This window comes from Gekko japonicus, unplaced genomic scaffold (assembly GCF_001447785.1).
Source record: "Gekko japonicus isolate JY-2015 unplaced genomic scaffold, Gekko_japonicus_V1.1 scaffold80, whole genome shotgun sequence".
Classification (NCBI taxonomy): domain Eukaryota; kingdom Metazoa; phylum Chordata; class Lepidosauria; order Squamata; family Gekkonidae; genus Gekko; species Gekko japonicus.
Window position 1 is genome coordinate 86,161 of NW_015168047.1, and position 22,958 is coordinate 109,118.

Below are 22,958 nucleotides of genomic sequence, written 5' to 3' on the forward strand. Positions count from 1 at the left end.
CATGCCTAAACACTAAGGCGCATGGAAGTGTTTACCTATTTATCTACTTGCAATTTCTTGCTTTCGAACTGCTAGGTTGGCAGGAGCTGGAACAAGAGACGGGAGCTCACTCGGGTCTCAAACTGCTGAACTACTGACCTTCCACAGCCTGCAGTTCAGCGTCTTAACCACTTGAGCTTATGCCATAATAAATTTGCTAGTCTTGCAAGGGCCACAGGACTTTCAGTAAGTTTTGGCACCGTTTAATAATGCTTTCTTTCTGGCCTCGTTGGACATGAACTTGGTTCAAGGGGACGGGAGAAAAGGAACCCCGCTCTCAACAGATCTGACCCGAGGCCCGCCGGACAACGCATCTGCTAGAAAGACCAAGAGAGATTAGAGTAGCACACACCCTGAGCTTCCGCCTCAAATGCGGAAAATCGTATTTTCAACAAGATTCCGTATAAAGGCACAATACTGCCGCTCTACCCTTCGGCTACTCCGTCGTGAAACCTCCCGCCTTCGACTTCAGAGAGGGAAGCCCACACCGGAAGTGGCCGAAAAAGACGGCGACGGTGGAGCATTCGGATCTTTCCCCGTCCCCGCGAGGTACGTCATGCGTTCCTTGCTGTTTGGCGTGTGACGTTGCCAGGGCGGGGCTTAGCTTTGAATTGTCGCGGGGCGAAAGGAAGGCTGGGGCTGCCGGTGGGTCCGTCTCGGCCGCGCGGGCCATGGAGCCGGCGCCCCAGGGTCACGGGCCAGGCGTGCAGGCGGCTGCTGCCGCTACGGCCGCCGAGGGGGGAGAGAGGCGCGTCGCGGTGCCTCGGCCGCCCTCCATCGAGGACTTCACCATTGTCAAGCCCATCAGCCGCGGCGCCTTCGGGAAGGTCTACCTGGGCCGCAAAGGAGGGAAGCTGTACGCCGTCAAGGTGAGCCCCCCGCCCCGCGACCACTGCCGACCAATGCACAAGTATACATTTTAGCTGAGAACATATTTAAGAAATAAATTTAAGTCCTAAGTTTACTGTGGTGCTTTAAATATCAATGCACGTTTTATTTCAAATTTAGATTATGGGTTTCTTTAACGTATCCTACAAAGGTAATGATTTAAAATGTTCTCGTTATAGACTTGATCTTGGGGGTGTATTTGATTTCAGCAGACGTTTGTTAAACACGGTCACAATCGTTGGGCTATTACTTTGCTGAGGACATAAATAGGCATGATGCAACTGACAATGGGCATGATGAAACAGACAGGTTATCTCTCTCACTGGGATACCCCAATCACCTCTCTTTCCCAGAGCAGAGAATTAGAACTAGGTTGTATCCTTATAGCATAAAAACAGGTAGATGGCTGAGAAAATAGTAGAACAAAGTTTGAGCCCAGTGGCACCTTTAAGACCAGCAAAGTGTTATGCAAGGTATGTGCTTTTGTGTGCATGCCCACTTCCTGAGAAAAGTGGGCATGCACAGGAAAGCGCATACCTTGAAAAAAACTTTGTTCATCTTAAAAGTTCCACTGGACTCAAACTTTGTTCTACCGCTTCAGACCAACACAGCTGCCCACCTGTGAGAATAGTAGCTTGACTAAGGCCATCTTGTAAACTTATGAGAGCAGTGACATTTAAACCAAGGACTTCCACTGAACAGATCTAAACCAACACAATGCCAGTGGGAAGCCTATGATGCTAATACTGATGATGGAGCACAGTTTTGTGAATTGCTCACAGTTATCAGAGATAAGTTAGAGACTTGGCTAATGGTCCACATCACTGTGCATGGCTGCAAAGTATTTTGGGGAAGTGGCATGATTTAGAGCAGAGGCATGGCAGGCAGGAGGGTATATTTAACTCCTGTACCATCCAACCTGTCTCCTGCAGTCTTCCCCCTTGCCCCCCCCCAGTGTTCCTAATCACAGCTGGGGGTAGTTTTAGGGGGAAAGCAGCAGGTGAGGGAAAATTAAACAGTTCCTTCCTGCTGTTATGAATCATGTGGCCTCTTGTACCTCATTGCTGCTCTTCAGCCCTCAGAATGCAGATTTAAGCAACCGTATAATCTGACATATTATAACGTTACAAAACTTTCCCCCATAAATCGCTGCGATGGCTTCCTGTCTGTTCTCAGATCTAGTACAGAGCTCACCATGGCCTTGCTTTTCTTCACACCTCTTACCTTTGCCCATGAATTTTCATTGCCTTTAGCTACCAAAAGTTTCCTGCTTCCCAAATAGCTCTGCCCTTCCTGTGCCTGGAACTGCCTCTTGGAATACTTTTATGGTGCCCTCTCTCTCATTTTCTACAAATTCCTGTTCATACCTATCTTTCCCATGAAGCCGTTGGTACAGCTCCTTAATCTCTATCCCCTACTGAAGCAAAGTAATTTATGGGTAGCTGAAGTGAACACATGTGGCTTCACTGTTTTCCTTCCTTCCTTCCTTCCTTCCTTCCTTCCTTCCTTCCCCTGTTGTTCTATTGTATCATATTTTAGATAAGTTCCTTACAGCAGTGCCTGCTGTGTTGTAGGTGCCATACATAATGATTATGCAGTACTTTGATGGTGGCACTGATAATTCAAATGGAGATTCCATACTAGTTTTCTAAGAGATCTCTGGAAAATGGAAACAGAAATAAGCTATGAACTAAGCACTTGAAAATACCAGTGTTTTGGATTGGTGGATTCTTAACACAGAAACCCAAATATGAAAACAGATTAATTGAAGTAGAGGTGTTTCTGGCTGAACTGTTACAATGTGTTTTAGTGAACTGGCTGAAAGTGAATGTCTCAGGAGTGTCCAGTTGATTGGCAGATATGGGAACCTCATTGGCTGTATAGCCAGGGTGATGCTGGTTGGGTTGTTTTTTTTTAAGCTCTGGTGGGTGGAATAAAATGCAATATCTGACACAGGAAAGTTATATATATTGCTGGTTTATCTTTTTTTCTCAGTAGAAATTTCGTACCTATATTGAAATAAGTACAGGTAGAGAAATGTATGTTCTGTGTATGTTTATCAGCCTCTGCATTGCTTTACAGGTAGTCAAAAAAGCTGTTCTAATAAATAAGAATATGGTCCATCAGGTACAGGCAGAGAGAGATGCCTTGGCTCTTAGTAAAAGTCCTTTCATTGTGCACTTATACTACTCACTTCAGTCTGCCAACAATGTCTACTTGGTAAGTGTTCAGTGCCTTAAGGTAGCTTTTAAAGTAGATATTTCAGGAGTTCATTAGAAAATCTTATTTCCCCTTGTAATCAATGTTCCCTCTAAGCTGTGGAGTCTTGTGAGCAAAACTTCTACGTTGTGAGCTACTGGCATTGAAAGTTGTGAGCGGGCGATTCGGCTACTGCATAAATTAGTTTACTCTGGAGCCATCCCTTCCTGAGCTAAGACAAATATGTGTGAGCTGGATGCTAAAAAAACTGTGAGCTAGCTCACACTCACAGCTTAATAATAATAATAATAATAATAATAATAATAATAATAATAAATCTTTCAATTTATTAATCACTCAATCCTGCAGAGCTTGCTGGTTCTGAGCGATTTACAGTTACTCCATTACACACGAGACTAACAGTGATTCAAGGGGTAAGGGAGGGCAACATATAATCTTTAAATCACACACATTCGCAGCCGACGGGGAGTCTTGTTCAGCTGTAAGGTCAGATATGTTCCAACTGCATTTTCCCCTCGGCGTAGCTTGATGTCCTCAGCTTTCTCTGGACTGCTTCAAGTTGCAGCGCAGCACTGCCACTGCCTGGCCGGACGGCCCATTACAGGCTTCCTTGATGCCGAAGAGTTCTTGCTAGGCTTTTCGGTCTTACGTGCTGGACATTCCATTCGTCGGCTAACACCTCCCCCACCGGGGTTTTTAGTGTGCCCACCCTCTCTAAGGAGTGGTACCCATTTTATCTACTCGCCGAAGCTTTCAAACCGCTGGGTGGACAGCGAGCTGGGGACAAGGCTGGTAGCTCACACCAGCACGGGGCTAGAACTGACAGCAGCTCTGTTCAGCTCAGATGTATTAACCAGAGGATAAATCCCCTGTGCCACCGCTCCCCTTAGCTTAGAGGGAACACTGCTTGTAATTCCTTCCAGTTCAATATAAGCCTTTAAAGAATTATTATCCAGCTTGTCTTATCCCTTGATCCATTTCACAAGCTTTAAGCTTTTTGCAAGTTTAGAAAACTATCTGCCAGCTCAAGGAAAGGATACCAGCCACACAGTTTTGTTTTCACCTTCTGTGTTTTGTAGCTTTGATTTCAGCCTAAATTTTAAAACTATTTGTCCCATTTCTGTTTCTGCCTGCATTTCAGGAGTCAAATATGTCCTCTAGCTATTATATACAGTTTATGTACTGAAACTTTGTGAATGATGTGATGTAGATGTTACCATAAATGAAGGTGCTGATTTGAAATAATGATTGTTGTTTTTCACTGGTAGGTAATGGAGTATCTCATTGGTGGAGACGTTAAATCACTCCTTCAAATATATGGTTACTTTGATGAAGAAATGGCTGTGAAGTACATTTCTGAAGTTGCGCTGGCTCTTGATTACCTCCACAGGCATGGAATAATTCACAGGTATGCTGTTTTTATTGCAGCCAGGTACGTTTATGCTATTCAGCACTAGATCATTTTCTCTGATCCCCAGGGGAAATGCAGACATCTTGTTGGGAGGAAACTAATGTCAAGGACCGTCTTTGGCATGTGGTCCGGCTGCTTTTACTTGTAATTTAATGCTTTTCATCAAGAACTCAATCTTCCTGTGTTTTTTTTTATCTGACTGCACGAGCTGGTAACCCAGTGTTCTGTTTTCTGTACAAGTATTTAAATAGACATGCAAAATCTACCAAAAGGAAACAAATCTTTTATGATTTAGTTTGGAGCATTTTGCTGAATACTTTCTCTTTACTCTTTCTCTAATTACAGTCAGGAGTATTAGAGCATCAATATTAGGCTCTTGGAGACCCAGGTTCAAATCCCTGATAAAATAAGAAATCTATTCTAGGTTTTGATGCTGAGGCAGAAGAGGTTCAGCAAGGGTCAAAGGCTCACTTTTGAATGTGCTCAGAAAATCAATGTATTTGTTGTTACTTCTCTTCGTACATCACAAGAATTATAGCAACATTTATTACTACAGGGCAGATAGGCTCGCTTACTTTAAGGCAAAGGATTTATTTCTTTGGCATTTGTAGTTAATCCATGTATCCATTTAACTGATTATCGTATCATTCAGTATATATAACCACTGAACTGGCAGAGAGAGCCATACGTATGAGAAACACAATGCTTTGTGAGGTTGAACTGGCTGCCCTGCCTTGATTACATTAAAGTATCTGTACAGCAGATGTATTTTGTTTTCCTTATACCGGCAGAGACCTGAAGCCAGACAACATGCTGATATCAAATGAGGGTCACATTAAGTTGACAGACTTTGGATTGTCCAGAGTTGCTCTGAACAGAGGTGAGACCCAATTGTGGTTTATAAAAAATGTTATGTGGCAGTTTAGATAAAGCAAATGTTCTGTCTTTGTACACATATCTTAAGCAACAGTTCCTTTGCGGTGTGTTGAAATGAATTTTCAGGAAGTTCTAGAAAATTTTACAGTTAACAAATTGAATAGCTGGTCTCCCGGCAGGCAATAAGAATCATCTTAAGGTAACCAGGCAAGGAAACGTCTCAGGTGTACACTGCAGCCCTGTGCACACTAACTCCAGTCTAAGCCCACTCAAGTCAGCGAGGTATTCTGTGTGCCAGCAAGGATTAACTTAGGCATGTGTAGGAACATGGGCAAGTAAAAATCTTGGCAGCCTAATAAGTAGTAGAAATATTTTTTAAGCTTGAATGTAAACTTTCTGATGCCTAGAGAGGTGAAGGCCTGGGAACTAATAGACAACTGTGTGAGGAATGTGGGGAATGTTCCACTTTTTTCTGATGTTTTTCCACTGGGAAACTTTGGAACCCTGAAAAAAATTGCATGAAATATCTCTTATTTGAAATGAGTGAAATGCTTTTTAAGACAAGGTTTTACTCAAAATGTCTAGGATGGAAAAATCAGGTGTTTTTTTTTAATTTCAGCTTCAAATTAAGAAATTGTGGATATACTGAAAAAACTCCTTTGAAAATGTTTTCTTTTGGAATGAATGAAGTGTACTAAGATAGCATAGTGTGCAGTTGTTTGTACTTTCTCTGAGAGCCAGTTTGGTGTAGTGGTGGACTCTGATCTGGAGTGGTGGACTGTAATCTGGAGAACTGGGTTCAGTTCTCCACACCTCCACTTGGAGCCAGCGAAATTCTTCCCCAAAAATCCAGAGAAAAACGTTCCACCCCATGGCTTCAAAACGTCTCAAAATTTTACATCAATTGTGCCCCTTTGTATGCAGCTTGTTAAGACTTCACACTTTTTCTGTCCTCAGTTGCAGTCCTAATCTTCTGGGTTTGTACTTGTGTGGAAAGACGCAGGCTGAGCTCCAAAGAGCAGCGCAGTTAGTTGAGCCTGCCCAAATGGGGCTTCATCTTCACACACATACAAACCCTTTGCTGTATAGAAAACTTGGTTTGAAGCTAAGGAGCCTTTTAAGATTAATTTTTGGTATGGCTCAGGGGTGGGTGTCTGTTGAAGATTCCCATAATGTGGGAAGTGGCATATGCCATCAGTAGTGTTGTGATGTTCCAGAAGAAACAACTGTCTCTAAACAGCTTATTCACACAGTACATACTTGCCTCCCCAGTGCCCACCCAATTTGCTTGGATCTAAACTACCCTTTGCCTGGTCTCTCATTGGAGTGAGGGAGGGATTGCTTGTTTCCTGCCTACTTTCCCCCCACTTCTCACCCCTTTAGTTTAAATAAAATAATAGTTTGGCTTGCAGCGAGCTCTACTGGTATACGTACATCGCGTGTCATTAGAGCAAAGTATTTTCTTTCACAGCAGTCTGCAAATAAACAAACAAATGAAATGGTAACATGGAAGCTAATCTTATTAATCCCTTTTCAGAGATAAATATGATGGATATCCTCACGACACCATCGATGCCTAAACCAAAGCAAGATTATTCACGTACTCCGGGGCAAGTGCTGTCTCTTATCAGCAATTTGGCTTTTGTAAGTAATCAAAATAATATATAGTCTTCAAATGATTGTACTGTACTCCTTGGAGAGTTTCCTGCTCTTTTGGGGGTAATCTCCACATTTCAGTGGACCACAATCTGTTTCTTGAGTTCAGTATTATATGATTAAAACTCGCATGGCGCATGAAGTCTGCAGCCATGTCATTCCTGTCTGCAGCATATGTTGCAAGCACATTTAATTGCTGAGATGCAGGGCTATTTTGGGGCAGGAACGGAGTTCCGGCTGGCTCCCAAGTTGGCCACGCCCAGCAGGAACTCATTAGCATAATAGGCCACACCCAACAGCAGGAACTCATTAGGATTGGCTACAATTAGGGTGTGTGTGGCCTGCAAAGGAGTTCCTGCTCCAAAAAAAAGCCCTGGGTTCTGTCAACAAACAAGGTAAAGAGAATAAGAAGCAAAAGATGGGTGTGGCTGGGTGACCACACTTCTGGTAACACGGGGGTGTGGCCTAATATGTGAATGAACTGTGCTGTCAGGGGTGTGGCCTATTATGCTAATGATTTCCTGCTGGGCTTTTTCTACCAAAAAAAGCCCTGCTGAGATGGTTGCATGAGGTGTGTCCAAGATCTACGGTCACAAAATACTGTGTTATGTGCTCTGCTTCGTTGAATTATAGCTATTTGTTGAGCAAGCTTCTCTCATTCTGGCAGTTCACCCCGGTTGGAGCTAAAATGCATGCACCCAGTCCAAGCCCTATTTCTATGGAGACGCCTAAGCTCTCTCAAGGATTTGTTTCCCCCCTCTCTGTGAGCCGCAAAGACTGTGCTCCTGCATCAAGTAAGCTGCTTAGGACATGTAAGTATCAAACCTAGCGTGCTGAATGGAAGCAAAATTGCAGGATTTTAAAGATGTGCTTTATTTAAAATGTTTTATCCAGCTTCACTACATTCCAAAATTTGGATCCAGCAGCACCTTAGAGACCAACAATATTTTTCAGGGTATAAACTTCCATGAGTCAAAGGCCACTTTGGTATTAGATGAAGTGACTGTTGACTCACAAGCTTAAAAGCTTATACCCTGGGAAATTTTGTTGGTCTCTAGGGTGCTGGTGGACTCGAATTTAGTCCTGCTGCTGCAGACTAGCACTGCTACCTGCCTGAAACTACATTCCAAGTGGCTTACAAATTCAGTACTGTTTTAAATAGCTGTTTTAAAGTTAACCCTGTTTCAAACAATAATGAGAGCTATAGTTTGAAAGAGAAGTACAAAGTACGTGTAACTTTGGTTCACAGAAGCAGTCGCTTAAGCCTTTGAGACATGACTTTAAACCCAGCTAGCAACGCATAACCCATTTTTACTACGTGGGTTACTTTTTCTGTTCCTCTTAACAACCGAGCAGGTTAAAAAAATGTGGTGCGGGTGTCACTTCTGTGGTCCTTGGCTCCAGGCATTATCTGCTTGTGAGCTCTGACCCACCAGCAGAAAAGCCGTGCCTTGTTAGTGATGTTAGTGTGGTTTCATTTCTCTGCATAGATACATGAGCAGGAACCTTCGCTTGAGCTGAAGTGTTTCTGTTTTCTTTCTCTTTTTTTTGCATAGTTCTTTTCCAATAGCTCTTTCCCCATTAATAATTTGATATTATAATATATGAAAGGAATTCATATTTAAATTTGGCTTTGGAGACTAGCATAATCTATTCTTCATGTAGCAGGCAGTGTTCCCTCTAAGCTGAGTTAGTGTGAGCTAGCTCACAGGTTTTTAGCCTCCGGCTCACACATTTTTGTCTTAGCTCAGGAAGGATGGCTCCAAAGCAAACTGATTTATGCAGCAGCCAAATCGCTCGCTCACAACTTTAATTCCAGTGGCTCACAAAGTAGAATTTTTGCTCACAAGACTCCACAGCTTAGAGGGAACATTGGTAGCAGGTATTATCAATTAACACTTAACAGCAAGGATGGACAGGTCAACAGTTAAATATTGCACTGAATCTTTCCTACGTTTCTCAGTGCAATTGACTGGATTTGCTGCTGTATCTTTCCCCCCCTTGAAGGCCTTGATTCTTCAGTTGTGATGCCTGTTAAGAGTCTGACGCCAAGTCTGCTTCAGTCCCGGAAGAGGTACGGGACCTCAAGTGCCAGTAGCCTTTCCTGCACCCAGCTGTCCAGCATGGAGTCAGAGTGCTGTAGCAGCCCCAGGTGGGAGAAAGACATCCAGGTCAGGACTGCTCTATCTCTTTATGCTAAATTTTGCTTCCTCTTGACAGTTTCACAGAGATACAGATGTACACGGTGAGGCGGGGTGGCATTTCTCCGAGTTCTGTCACTCACCCCAGAGAAGTGATTGACTTGGATACAGTTTGCTTGGTGGGATACGCTTATCTTACTTCCTGTATTTTGAGAGCTGAGAACATGGTGGAAAGTGGGTATTTCTGTAGAGTCACAGGGAATTCTCAAAGTGAGCACAAAGCTCTTCAAGGACTTAACTAGTTTTTGTGAAGTAAGTCTCAGGGCCACGTTTTCCTCCTGGACGTCCCCCCTGCCCCCTGTCTGAGATGCACAGAACGTAGCTCCTGAACTAGAAGATGGTGCTTGTTGGAATATGAGATCTCCCTAACTGTACAGATTAAATTCTGCTTCAGTTTAATCTCATGCAGGGTCTTGATTGCAGGATCTTTGGAGTCCTGTGCTCTAATAAATGTGGTATTTTCTCAAATGAAACCTTAAGGTAGGCCTAGTGTGGAAAGTGCATGTGAACTCAAAAGCTGCTCCTGATTACACTGTGCCGAGAGGTTCTCAGGTGGGCCAGAGAGGAGTGTCGTTGAAATAAGCAGTGCAGCTTCTTGTCTCTGTTGATCACAATTCACTTTTTTCCCAGTGCATTGTTATTCCTAATGCTTGAAAACACACTTTATTTCAGCTATTATGTTTTCAGTAGGGTGATTATAATGTTATGGATGACTGAGAACGTGCTCTCTGGAAACAACATCATGGTATCTAAAATTGTAAACTTGGTATTGTTTTTAGGAAGCAGAAGACATATTCTGCTCTGCCACTGGCCAGCTAGCTTCATCAGAAAAGCTTCATAATGCAGATTTAATGTATACCAATGACACGAAGGCCTTAAAGAGGAGAACACTGGAGTCTGTCATATCTCCTATTAGCAGCAATGACTCTGGAAGCAGGCATGAAGGAAGAGTAGAACGATCAGACGTACGTGATACCTCTGTAAGGACTTGTGATGTGAAAGACCTGGTACGAAAATGTCTTTCAGAATACAAAGAATGGGAAGCGAAACTTAGTGCAGATAAACCTGCTCTGGCTAAGGGGACAGCAGAACCTTCTGATGGCCAGAGGTCACCGAGCTTGGCCAGCCTTGCCAAAGAAAAGAAAGAGGAGGCAAGGTTAGAGGAGAAGCTCAGTGTCAAAAGACGCTTCACGCTGGTGGACACCAGTCCATCTCAAGAACTTGCCCTTGTCAAGAAAACCAATGCAGAATACAGACGTGGTTGTAAGATTGTGGATATTCCTAGGAAGCAATGCACAAGTTTAACAACTGAAATCAATTGCTTAAAACTTTCTGGCGATGGAGGTCTGCAGGAGACCTGTGCAAATGGCAATCAAAGCAAGGGTGGGAAACCAGCCATCTCTTTAATAGCTAAGAATCTTATGCATTATCTAGATGCAGACTGTGAAAAGGATGGGAAAAAGGAGCACCTGAGTTCCAGCTTCTTATGCACTGACGACGAAAAGCCCTTAGCGAGCATGAGTGTGGACTCTGATCTATCCCTTCCGGAAGCATCTGCTGCAGTGTTGCATTTAGAAAAGCACCTATCTCATACAGCTGGGGGCATTAAAGACCTCAGCTTTGAAGAACTGAAAACAGAGGATGTGTCTGTAATGTCACTTAGCTGTGCAGATGCCTCATTGAGAGGTGAGGAAGTGGTTACTGTCCGGGAGGGCAAGGAGTTGCAGCAGGCACAGGACAAGAGTTTGCAAAGTGTGACTGAGACACATCCCAACATCCACTTGTCTCCATCAGCGGAGATGGTGAAAACACTGAACCTCTTCAAGAAAAACATGGTTGCCTTTCGTAGTTACAACAGCTCAATCAATACGTCTAATATATCTGAGCCATCAAGAATTAGCACAGTTTCTGTAGAAGGAATGGACATCTCTGCTTGTAGTGGCTCTTATCCTATGGCTATTACACCTGCGCAAAAGGGGAAACCCTACAAAGTTTATCAGGTAAATGCATTGGATGTTACAGTGGGGCGGGGCGGGTCACTGATGGGGGTGAACGGTCACTGATTCCCTCTTTCATGGCAAACTAACAACTCCCCCCACCCTGTTTTTCAGGGTTCCCTGACCCTACAGGAGCAGCACGGGGGGGGGGCATTTGGGGTAGCTGCAGGAAGGGGGAGGCAAGGAAGTCCCACTTCAATGATGGAATAACTTCTGTCAGCAGAGATTTTGTGTGGGATCCATCCCAATAACTAAAGAACCACCCTGCTCACAAAAATTCCTGTGAAGCCCAGGCAAGAATTCAGTTGCATGAATCCCACATGTGTATCACTGTGTATGTGTGGCAGGGAACCTCAGCTGACAGCAGGTTGCTGAAGCATGTACAAATGTGAATACACACACAGACACACACACATGTGTGTGTGTGTGTTTGCTTTTTTACATATGATGAGTTATGGTCTGCTTACCATTTCAGCGTAAGACATTTGTAGGATTTTTTCCTGTTGAATGATGTGGCTCTAACATGTTAGAGTAGCAAGGGTGGATCAGGCAGTGTTAGGTTTGGTGTAGACACCTTTGGGTAGTGAAGGGCGGGGTATAAATCCAATCTCTTCTTCTTTAGTTGCTTAGAAGTTGCAATAGTTTAATGCAGGGGTGTCAAAACATGCAGCCCGAGGGCCGGATCAGGCCCCCGGAGGGCTTCTATCAGGCCTGCAGTGGAACTGGCTGTCTTCTGCTTCTTCTTCCAGTTCTGCTGCTGCTGCTGCATCATCGTAGGTTTGCAGCTTACAGATACACACCTGAACAGCATACTCAAGATTGCAACGGCACAGACATTTTGATGCAATAATTCAGAGCAAGAGGTGTCAGTTATCAGACACTGTTAAATAAACAAAATATTGCAAGAGTGCTAATGTTTTAAGCATATTTTTATTTTAAGTAAAAAACACCCTTTGTGTTTGTGTCCTTTATAAAGTTTATATCTCCGCTACCTGGCATCACATTTTATGACACACATGGCCCGGCCCAACAAGGTCTCATTTATGTCAGATCCGGCCCTCATAACAAATGAGTTCAACACCCTTGGTTTAATGCCTACTAGACATAGTGAAGAAAATATTCAGGGAGGGCACTATTAATAAGATAGGAGAAAGACATCCTTTCCAGGAGTGAAGATGCTAGAGAACGAGAACTGGATGGGGGATGGGGGTGTGCTCGTTAGATGCTTTTTTCAGCCCTGCAGTTTGGTGTCTGAGCCTGAACCAGTTTATTAGCCTGTATGATGCCTTTGTCTGACATAACCTCTATTCTTTGACATCAGACCCCTAATCAGGGAAATGCTGATACACCCTACAGAACTCCAAAGAGTGTCCGAAGAGGGGCTGCCCCAGTCGAGGGCGAATCCATTTTAGGGACCCCAGACTACTTGGCACCTGAGTTGCTCTTCGCAAAGGCTCATGGTAAGCAGCACAATTAATTGTAGGATAATTTGATGTCTTTAAGGAACATGTTTTCTCAGCCTAGTCATGAGGTCCTGGCTCTGCTTAAACCCATAACCAGAATGTTATTGTAAATGCATAGCTTGTGTGTTAACCCTGTTCCCAAACTGGCAAAACATAGCAGGTTGGAAGCTCTGTTCCCACCTTCCCTGTCCCTCTGCTGCCCATCACCCACCCTGAATATTCTCTCCTGAGGTTTTGGAAGGAACCCTCACAACAAAATGCATCTTGAGTACAAACAGAAAGGAATTGTGTTGGATACCATGGAAGATGAATGAATGAATTAAAGATAGCAGGTAGACAAAAACACTGTGTCGTAATAGGTGATTTTAACTACCCACACAATGATTGGGTCAATATGTGTTCTAGTCGAGAGAAAGAGACTGAGTTTCTAGACACTCTAAATGACTGTGCTATGGAGCAGATCGTCATGGAACCTACCAGGGGAGAGGCGATCCTTGATTTGGTCCTAAGTAACACTCAAGACCTGGTGAGAGATGTAAAAGTGATTCCACCGCTTGGGAACAGTGATCATAATGTTGTTGAGTTCAACATTTGTACAAATAGGGAAATATAGCAAGATATGGGATACCGTATAGGTCAAAAGTCTATTGAGGATCTATTCCATGTCACATTTCAGTGTACAAGTTATGAGGTTGAATGCAATAGATTTTTGCAGACCATAATATCCCGTTTCCCAGGAAGGTCAGATCAGGAGAAATTAGTTATATTGCTGACAGATAGAGACAAATTAATTACTCTCCAAGAGGCAAGATTTGCTGCCACCATTATGAAGGATAAAAAGATGATGGGGCATGCTGAACCATAGTATGTCTGACCTGTGACTGCTCCACTCTGGGTCAATTGTTATTTGTCATCTTTTATTTGTCTCTGGATTGCAAGGTCTTTCTCTCTTTTAGATATACAGTTTTAATGATAATGATGTCTATTGTATGTAGAAAAGTCTGTGAAAACCAGTTCAGTTATTTGTATTTAGAGAACTGCCACATGCTTGCAAATCTGTAACATGATTGCTGTTTGGGGAGAGCCAGTTTGGTGTAGTGGTTAAGAGTGCGGACTCTAATATGGGAGAACCAGGTTTGATTCCACTCCTCCACTTGCACCGGCTGGATGACCTTAAGAAAGCCATAGTTCTGGCACAGATGTTCTTGAAAAAGAGCAGTTTCTGTCCGAGACTCTCAGCCCCACCTTCCTCACAGGGTGTCTGTTGTGGAGAGGGGAAGGGAAAAAAGTTTTTAAGCCACTCTGAGACTCCCTTGGGTAGTGAAGGGCAGGGTATAAATCCAATCTCTTCTCTTCTCTCTGCTAATTACTTCAGCATTTAAAAACTGGAATGGGTCCTCCTCAGTATTCATTCTGTTTACGGTGCCACTTTCCCTTTGCCTCAGTGGAAGGTTTCTTGCACTGGCTGAAAGTGCTGTTAGCAGAACGGATGCCTCGAATATAGCACGTTGTGTGTGATGTGATAGTGTTAATGGAGGCATATAAAATATTTACCTGATTCTTTTTCCACACACAGGAATTCAGATTTCTGGTAAGCTTGCTGTAACACTTAAGATATGAGTCAAAGTATAACTAGATCACAGCGCTCAAGATACGTGCTGGAGTGTAGAACCGAACAAGACTTTGTGCACATTGTTGATGTGAAGGAGACTCTCCTTTTGAAAGAATCAGGACTGGACTGTTTCCTTTTTTGAAGCTCACATGAAGACTTCCCTTTCTCATGTTATGACATGATTTGACCTCTCTTTTTGTACATCAAAGCTCACATTTATTTAAATACCATTATATACTATTTCTGAAAACCAAAGCACTGTACGACATAAAGTAGTACGAATCAATAAATATTTTTTTAAGAATCACCACAACATAGTTCAATTTTAATGGATTCAGCCAAGGGGAAAACAATTCAGTGATCAGCAACGAGCATAAAACTAAGAAAAAGCAAATCTTAAAAGATATGAAAATCACAGAACATTCTTGTTCCCCTTCTGAGAGCCAGTTTGGTGTAGTGCTTAAGTGTGCGGACTCTAATCTGGGAGAACCGGGTTTGATTCCCCAGTCCTCCACTTGCAGCTGCTGGATGACCTTGGGCAAGCCATAGTTCTGTCAGAGCTGTTCTCTCAAGGGCAATTCTCAAAAGAGCTCTCTCAGCCCCACCTACCTCACAGGGTGTCTGTTGTGGGGAGGGGAAGGGAAAGGAGTTTGTAAGCTGCTCTGAGACTTCGAGTGAAGGGTGGGGCATAAATCCAATCTCCTCCTCTCTTCCTTCTTCTGGAAGGGGAACTCTAGACAGCTGGAGCTACAGAGAAAATGCTCTTCATCTGGCATGTTGTATTGTGAGTCAGGCTGTTGTTGGCTTGATCTTAACTGGCTTGAGGGATATGATCCTTCAGATGCTTAGGTCCACAACTGTGAAGGATTTTAAATACCAGCACTTCTTGAAGTGAAGTAAATCAGGAGCCAAGGCCGTTATGCTAGAAATGTTATCTAGGTCTTGTTTGCCTTGTTCAGCCAGCAAAATGAGTTCGTTTTCAGAGCATCAAAGTTTCTCTGCTATTTTCAAAGTAGCTGCAGAGCATATTACAATAGTGAAGACTGGAAGGTACAAAAACATGGATCAGAGTAATAAGATCTGGTCTTTGGAAGGTAAAAGAGTCTTCATATAAGATGCATAGAAAAGAAGGCACTCCTTAACTATGGATTGGATGTACTTTTCCAAAAGCAGACTGTGACCTTCATAGACATATTGATGACACCCAAATCCAACACTTTACTTCATGTGAACTTATTAACTTCATCTAGGTACCAGGCACCAGAAAGCACAATACAGAACCTTGAGGTCTTCCATATACTGTACGTTCTAGAACATTAGTATATAGGTAAATAAGGACAAAATGGCTTCTCAGCATGTCGAATAGAATTTGTGATCTTATTAGACTTTGTTACTTATATTTTTCAAAACTTTGGCACTTAACATTTTTTAAGACATCAAGTTCTTCTGAATTTCTGAAATGTTGCTTGCTTCGCTAATTGCCTGGTGAGCTGAATGGGTGGGTTTTTCAAGCTTATGAGAAATGGTATTTTGGCAGAAAAACTTGTCTATCATTTGAATGAAATCGGTGGGCTGGTTCAAACACTGAGCTGGATCTTGCCACTTTCCCACTTTTTCCATTTTGCCCAATTTCCCTTTCTGCTACAGCTTCTTCCCCACATGGCTTTCGTACATGTAGGTCCCATGATTCTCAGTGTAGCTGTTGGGGGGGAGGGGGTCAAAAGCAACCCTTCTTCCTTTTTTCACCAGCAGAAAAGTTACTTGGATCCAGCTCATTACATTGCTTCCTCAACCGGGTAGCCCGCATTTGGTTGCTCATGTGCAAAATGTAATGTATAAGCTCGCTGGGATATATTTTTGGAATGATGCAAGTTATGGACATCCAGCTGGCATGACTGCCCAGTTCCTCTGTCGCGTCTGCATGCAAAACCATACTCTCTGGCATTGCTTGCATGAGCGTTGTCTGAGCTGGTCCTGGAAAGGTCAGGAAAATGTCTCAGTATTTCCAGCACGACCAAGTTCTCACAGCAAGGATATCCATCTTTTGTTCCTGACATGGTGGGCTTGTTGTGGCTTTAGCAGTGCAGCAGCTGAAGGATGCATGCTGCTTGTTAATGGGTTGTGGTGCCTAGACAGCTTTCCTTGCATGTGATCTGGATGCACGGCTTTGGATCAACAGTGAATTTCCGGGTTCAAAAGTTGTCAAGGAATTAATAAGGGAAAGTTATCATTGCATTATCATAATTAATATTTGCACTGCAGAGATTTGACTCAGAGCTAGCTTTTCTTTGGAGTCTATTTCCATAGTAAGGAATGCACACTAAAGCTTTAGGAAAAAAACCAAACCCTCAGCCTCCTGTTACTGGATGATTAAGAAACTAATGTGAAATCTTCATTACTGATCTTTGAGTCTGGTGATTTGAATATGTGGCCCTAATCCAACTATTAGGTTCCTTTCTGAACCCTTGGTCATTCAGCAGAGATTTTGTTTAGGGAAGCAAAATCTATCTCCCATTGGTCTTTGCAAGGCCATGTGTGTGTTTGAGATTGCAGAAGGTTCTCTGTACATATTAACATAAGGAGAACAGAAAAAAGGGGATTAAATTCATAAGCCAAAAATGATGATGTACTGATCACAGATCTTTTTTACTTTTTCATTTCTTGACTCACAGATTAATAATATTTCTTAGGACCGGGAATGATTTCTGTCTGCTTTCTTCCGCTTTAGGTCCTGCAGTAGATTGGTGGGCACTTGGAGTTTGCCTGTTTGAGTTTTTAACTGGAATTCCTCCATTCAATGATGAGACACCACCACAAGTATTCCAGAATATTCTGAAAAGGGGTAATTACCTTTGTCTTTGAAACCAAGTTTTGAGGCTATTTGTCTAACATCATGATACCAAGGTATTTATCTCCTGTTGTTTCTAGATATTCCATGGCCTGAAGGTGAAGAGAAATTATCTGACAATGCTCAGAATGCAATTGATATTCTTTTAACCATTGACAGTATGAAGCGAGCTGGACTCAAGGGTTCGTATCTATTGCATTTATCCCTTTCTGGTAGCACTTCAGAGAGCTACAGCTTAAGCCCCAACCTGGATAGCCCGGGCAAGCCCAATCTCATCAGATCTCAGAAGCAGGGCTGACCCTGACAAGTATTTGGATGGGAGACCTCCAAAGAATACTAGGGCCGGGAGGCAGAGGCAGGCCACTTCTCTGAACTTCCTCCGCGCCCCAGTAGAAGTCGCCAGAGGTCGCCATGACTTCCAGGCACAGGCACGTACAAATACAAAAATGAAAAAATACCAGAAAAAGAAAAGAAAAAGAAAGCTGTAGCTTAAATATTTTATTGGAGGGAAGAATAACCACTAAAGATGTTTTAGGCTGTTAATGAAATGTCCATGAATCAGCTTATAGGAAAAGATGAAGGACAGGGAGCTGTTGTTTATTATCTGTTCCTCCAGGGTCCTCAGGGCAAAGTATGTGGTTCACCCTCATGTATGGTGGTCGTTGAAGCTAAATAAGTGGTTTAATTTCATGGCTGAGCCAAGATTTGAACACAAGCTTCAGGAGTCCGGAATCTGATGTTGTATTCAGGATGTTGTACTAGCTTTTTGCTACTGATTTTAATTGTGGACTTAAACACCCTTCTACTATTGTTTTGCCATTGCTCCCGCGCTTAAAGTCCACATATTATAGGTTGTTCCCTGTGTCCAAGATCATAATGTGTGTAGGTTGATAAAATTGACAAGGAAATGGAACTTGGGACCTAACAGTATTTTTCAACCTGTAGGTTTAAGGAACAAGATTGGCAACATTGTTTAGATAGGTGCTTGAGAAAGTTTGCCTTTGTATTCAAGGTCTTACTACAAAAGGGAAACGTTCAGTGAAATTACAGACATCAGAACTGAATGAAGCATTCACAGGAAGAAGCCTTAACGATTGTTTCAAACTTTTTTTTTATTCTAGAGCTGAAACTTCACCCCTTCTTTCATGGTGTAGACTGGGATAATCTGCACAATCAGACCATGCCTTTCATTCCACAGCCAAATGATGAAACAGACACTTCTTACTTTGAAGCGAGGAATAACGCTCAGCAGCTGACAGTATCTGGGTTCAGCTTGTAATATCAGGAAAATGGAATGCTCTATAGGGATGTGCATTTATAGGGCCTCCTCTTAACACTAGTTTACTGTTGGTTTCGTAAGCATTTAGTTTTAAAAATATTACCTATTTTTAACTATTTTTCTTACAAGCTGTATTGAGGCTTTTAGCTTCAAACAGTTTCTGATCCTTTTATTAGTTTCTGCACCTTATGTAAAGCCGAGTATTATATATGGAATGGTAGAATGACTAACTTTCACGCACAACAAAAAATGTGGTTTCCTGCTGCTAGGGAGTATTTCTGTGGTTGGGAGGGAAAGGCTGTCATTGCAGCGTAAGCTTTGGGGAAGGGGCTTAATGCATGGGGTCTCTATCTTTCATGTGCCTGTGGTTAAAAAATAGGGTTGGGATTTGCTTGAGATTGTTTTTCAGACCCCCTGTAACAAGGCCAATTTTTTCAGTGCGGCCCAGAGAACCCTGGCCATCTCTTGTGTGCTTTCTTTTAGGATATGAAATGTTTCGGGCACTTTAGGTCCTTTATAAGCTGCTATTCTGCTGCTAAACTATCAGTGTTCTCATTGTCTCGAATTTTATTGTCAGTGTTTGTTTTTCGCCCCACCCTGCTTTGAAATTGTGGCAAAAGGGGGGGAAAAAACCTCCTGTAGGTTTTAATTGTCCTACTGAAAAGACTTAGAGGCTACTGTGGCTTGTAAATGAAACATTATTTTATAATTTTAAACACAGAAAACTGGAGGCTCCATTTGGGTCAGTTTAAAAGAGCTAGATGTTTAAAACAGCCTGCTTAAAACATGGGAATCAAAATGTGTATATTAAAGTCCAAATAATGTATTTATACAATTCAATGAAATAGAGAACATCTGCTTTTGTTCCAATAAACATTGAATTAAAACCAGCATATTGTACATTAGGCATTTAAAATAAAAAGTTCTGTATTTAGCAGATATACACAACTTGCAGGCACCGTTTAATTAGCCTATGTATACATTATAGACTACCGGTTTTATTTCAGTCTTTGCTATTCTATTTTAACCCTTTAATACACTTTTGTGTTTCTAGTTACAAGGTGTTCCGTAATCATCACTAAGATAACATGGGTAGAAGGCTGTGGTACAGCTTTAACCTGCGTGGACTAGCTGTGCTTTCAAGGTTATCTAGGACCTGACTCTGCTTAACATCAACACTTTTGAGGCCACGGTAGGTTACACAGTAGGACAGGTTTGTGATGCATCTGCAGGTTTTTCATAGCTTTTTGTTTATGAATGGTTCTAATGGCACGTAAACATGGAACCTTTCAGCCTCCTACCTTTGAGGCTTTTGGTCCTGGTTGAGCAACATCCTGTCTTGAATAGTTTGAAGAGCCATGGATGCCCTTGTCAGGAAGCATACTGTGCTCTCTCATCTCCATATCCTCAAAATCCACCAGAGCATTGTTATGACCAAAGTAAAACTCCTATAGTTATTTGTACAAGCACTATAGGGGGGGATGTCTGACCAATCTAGTTCCGCCAAATACGATATTGCTACTAACAAAGGTGGAACAAATTATTCATTGATCCCAACAAGCGAAAATAATCCATTACAGAATTCTGTATGATAGCAGTTTACAGTGACACATGGGCAGGGCTGGTTATTTTGAAACATTCCATAACCAGGTCAGTGAAAATTTGGGAGGCATGTAACTGGGCCAGCTAGCCCTGAAGAGTCCACCAAGTTTGCTCTTGCTGCTTGCGTTCTTGCTCCAAATGCTCAGCCTTGCTGACTTGACAGAATTCCATGAATGGAACACCTGCTGGTCAGCGTGCTGCTGTAGCCTTTGGTGAAGTCTTGGAACCCTGTTCCTCCCCCACAGCTCCATCTCTTATCCCATTTCATGGTTTGCTCTGCTTGAGATGGACAACAGAGGGAAAGCAGCAGGGTTCTAACTTTTTAGAAGTAAATACCTTCTTTCTTGAGAAGAGATGCCCTCAGAATATTCTTGTCCTAATTATTCTTACTGGCATAGGCATGACTAGTTACTTTTGTGAGACCCCCTCATATCTTCCTGATATCACACGCCTTATCTAACAGTTACAAAATAGCCTCAGGTATATACACTTGTAATTCTTTATTTGTTAAAATGTTATTTACAATAGATTAAGATCAATGAATATTTGAAACAATGTTATTTACAACAGATTAAGATGGACTGAATATTTGGAACTAAAGATTAAATCATGTTCTATTAAACAAGGCAGAAAATTTTGTCCCTGGTAATTACATTATTTGTACAGCATATAACAGAAAGGAAGATTAGCACCCCTGCTTTGAGATCTTACATCAGAGGAGAAAACCTTTCCCATGAGCTTCTTGTAATGCTGGACAAAAGAATTATACAGTGCAAAACAAGTCACAATCCAGAAATTACTTTCTTCATAGTAGTTCAGCTGTCTGTGGCAGGCTCATTTCGGCATAAGTAGCTTTAGCAAAACAGCTGTACTTCAGTGGATCTGGCATGAGTATTCTACTTCCTATAGCAACTGAAAAGCAATCACTGTCTCTAGGTTTTTTTTTTTGTTTGCATATAAAGAAATTGTAATGTCTTCCCCACTTCCTCTGTTTCTAGAGATACTGTAACTAAACAGGCTGTTACATTCAAACATTATCTAGTCAATAAAAGCAATGAGTGGTGATGTAATAAAGTGACAGCTGTAAAATTACCTTGTAGAGCATTTACAGGAAACAGAACAAAAGGGTCATGGCATGGAAAGCCCCACAGATTATATAGTACAGAATTAAATTAATGAATGGCCTCACTTACTATACTCAATGGGCCAATATTTTAAGTGCTGGTCAATCTGTTAAAGCAGCAGGAAAAAACCACTTATTTTACACTAGTTTTCCCTTTCAAGAATTGACACTGAGCTGTTAAACTGTGTCTGGGCTGTACTCCTCCAGAGGGCAGCTGGGAGTTCACAAGACTGAATATTCTATTATTATTTTTTTTTTAAAAAAAAAAAACACCTTCCACATCTCTGAATTTCAACCAGTGTTCCCACCCAAGATTCATATCAAGAGGCCCAGCAGGGTCTGTTGTTTCTGAGCCACCATCTACAGTCTAATGTAATCCAACCCAGACTCTCACGCCTGTCACCCCTGGACTTCACAACATCCTGTTTGTAGGCATTAGTTTTTGTATGAGTAACACAAGAAGTGCTTGCACAGCTTTAGATGCTGGATACCTGGTATCCCAGAGGCATTTTGGTCCAGCACTAGAACTAATCCATTTGTGGAAGTTGGTTTCCACCCATCTATGCAGGCAGCTACATGCATTTATTATGAGCACCTTCTATATGGATAAGTTAAAATAGTCATAAAATAGTTCCGCTAAAGAATATTGCTGTCACATGATGCAATCCCAACATACCCAAGTCTTACTGAAATCACTGGAGCTGTGCATTGAATTCTTGCTGATTTTGGTATTGCTTTGGTGTAGTAGGATCTTTTTTTTTTCTTGATTGTTCCCACTCTAGGTGGCTATTATGTATCATGCCATATTCAACCCCAGTGTGCTGTTGTAACTTCCAAGGTGCTTGGCTACTAAGTTTTTAAACAGATACAATGGTGAGGGTAACCTGTGGAAGTAAAATTCATGGGCTTAAACATTTAATTCCAATTTCTTAACTTAAAAACAAAACCTCTCTCATTTATATAGCAGCAATGGTAAGTTAAACCTCTTCGAACTTTAAGTGCGGCCACACAATCTGACTAGTCTAGGCAGTTTCTTTTTCTTGCACGTTTCCTATGTACAAAGTCATGAGTGAAATCATAAGTCAGGTTAAAGCAATGATCTTATAGATTTGAATTTTTTTTGCATTCAATTGTGTTTCTAAAGCCAAAAATTCTCTTTAAGGGCTGCAATAAAATCTTTCAGATTGTTTGTCCAGAAAGTATACATTCCAAAACAATTAACTTAAGGGTCATGTAATTGCAGGATGGGGTAATGGTATTTATGTTACTTGTTACCTAAGCTCAATGGATCATATTATCTCAGGTAGTGCAAAAGGGGAAAAAAATAATGCAACAGAAGGAAGACTGAGCCCATCCGACAGCCTGTAGTTCTTGTTGGTGTTTTGATGAATTAGTTCTCCTTCCAGAGACTTCCCATATAAGCAGTCCTTAATCAAAATCAGGAACTGAACCGTCAGATCTCTTTTCTGGGTAAGGGGAAAAATAGCCATGTATCACATACCCATCACTGTCATTTGTACTTAGAACAGCACAGAAAATTGGTCATTTCACAATATTTTTGTTTTTCTCTCAGCTGTAAGGTTTTTAATGACATGTGGACACAGAATAGTTTAAAGTTAGGTAGATACTATACCTCAACAATGTAATTTATTAGCTTTTCATTTGGTAAAGAGGTTGCTTTGCAGGTCTTCTTAATGTTGAATCAAAAGTTTCTATTCCTAACAATGTAATTTATTAGCTTTT

The 22,958-nt window shown here is 41.9% G+C and overlaps 2 protein-coding genes across 3 annotated transcripts in view; one reads left to right on the forward strand and one right to left on the reverse strand.

Annotated features, from left to right (window-relative positions):
- Window positions 1–710: 710 nt before the first annotated feature.
- MASTL (microtubule associated serine/threonine kinase like) lies at window positions 711–18,498 on the forward strand. Its single transcript, XM_015414285.1, has 12 exons — window positions 711–908; window positions 3,010–3,147; window positions 4,416–4,555; window positions 5,350–5,438; window positions 6,972–7,078; window positions 7,758–7,902; window positions 9,098–9,261; window positions 10,071–11,291; window positions 12,610–12,748; window positions 17,092–17,205; window positions 17,292–17,393; window positions 18,333–18,498. The coding sequence occupies exons 1-12, from the start codon at window positions 711–713 to the stop codon at window positions 18,488–18,490; spliced, it is 2,715 nt and encodes a 904-aa protein (XP_015269771.1). The 3' UTR covers window positions 18,491–18,498.
- A 3,062-nt stretch (window positions 18,499–21,560) lies between these two features.
- Window positions 21,561–22,958, reverse strand: part of ACBD5 (acyl-CoA binding domain containing 5) — a 33,968-nt gene continuing 32,570 nt past the window's right edge. For both annotated transcript variants that reach the window (XM_015414291.1, XM_015414292.1), the window contains exon 13: window positions 21,561–22,681. In XM_015414291.1, coding sequence (XP_015269777.1) covers window positions 22,669–22,681 — 13 coding nt within the window. In that variant the 3' untranslated portion in view covers window positions 21,561–22,668. The remainder of the gene's footprint in view (window positions 22,682–22,958) is intronic.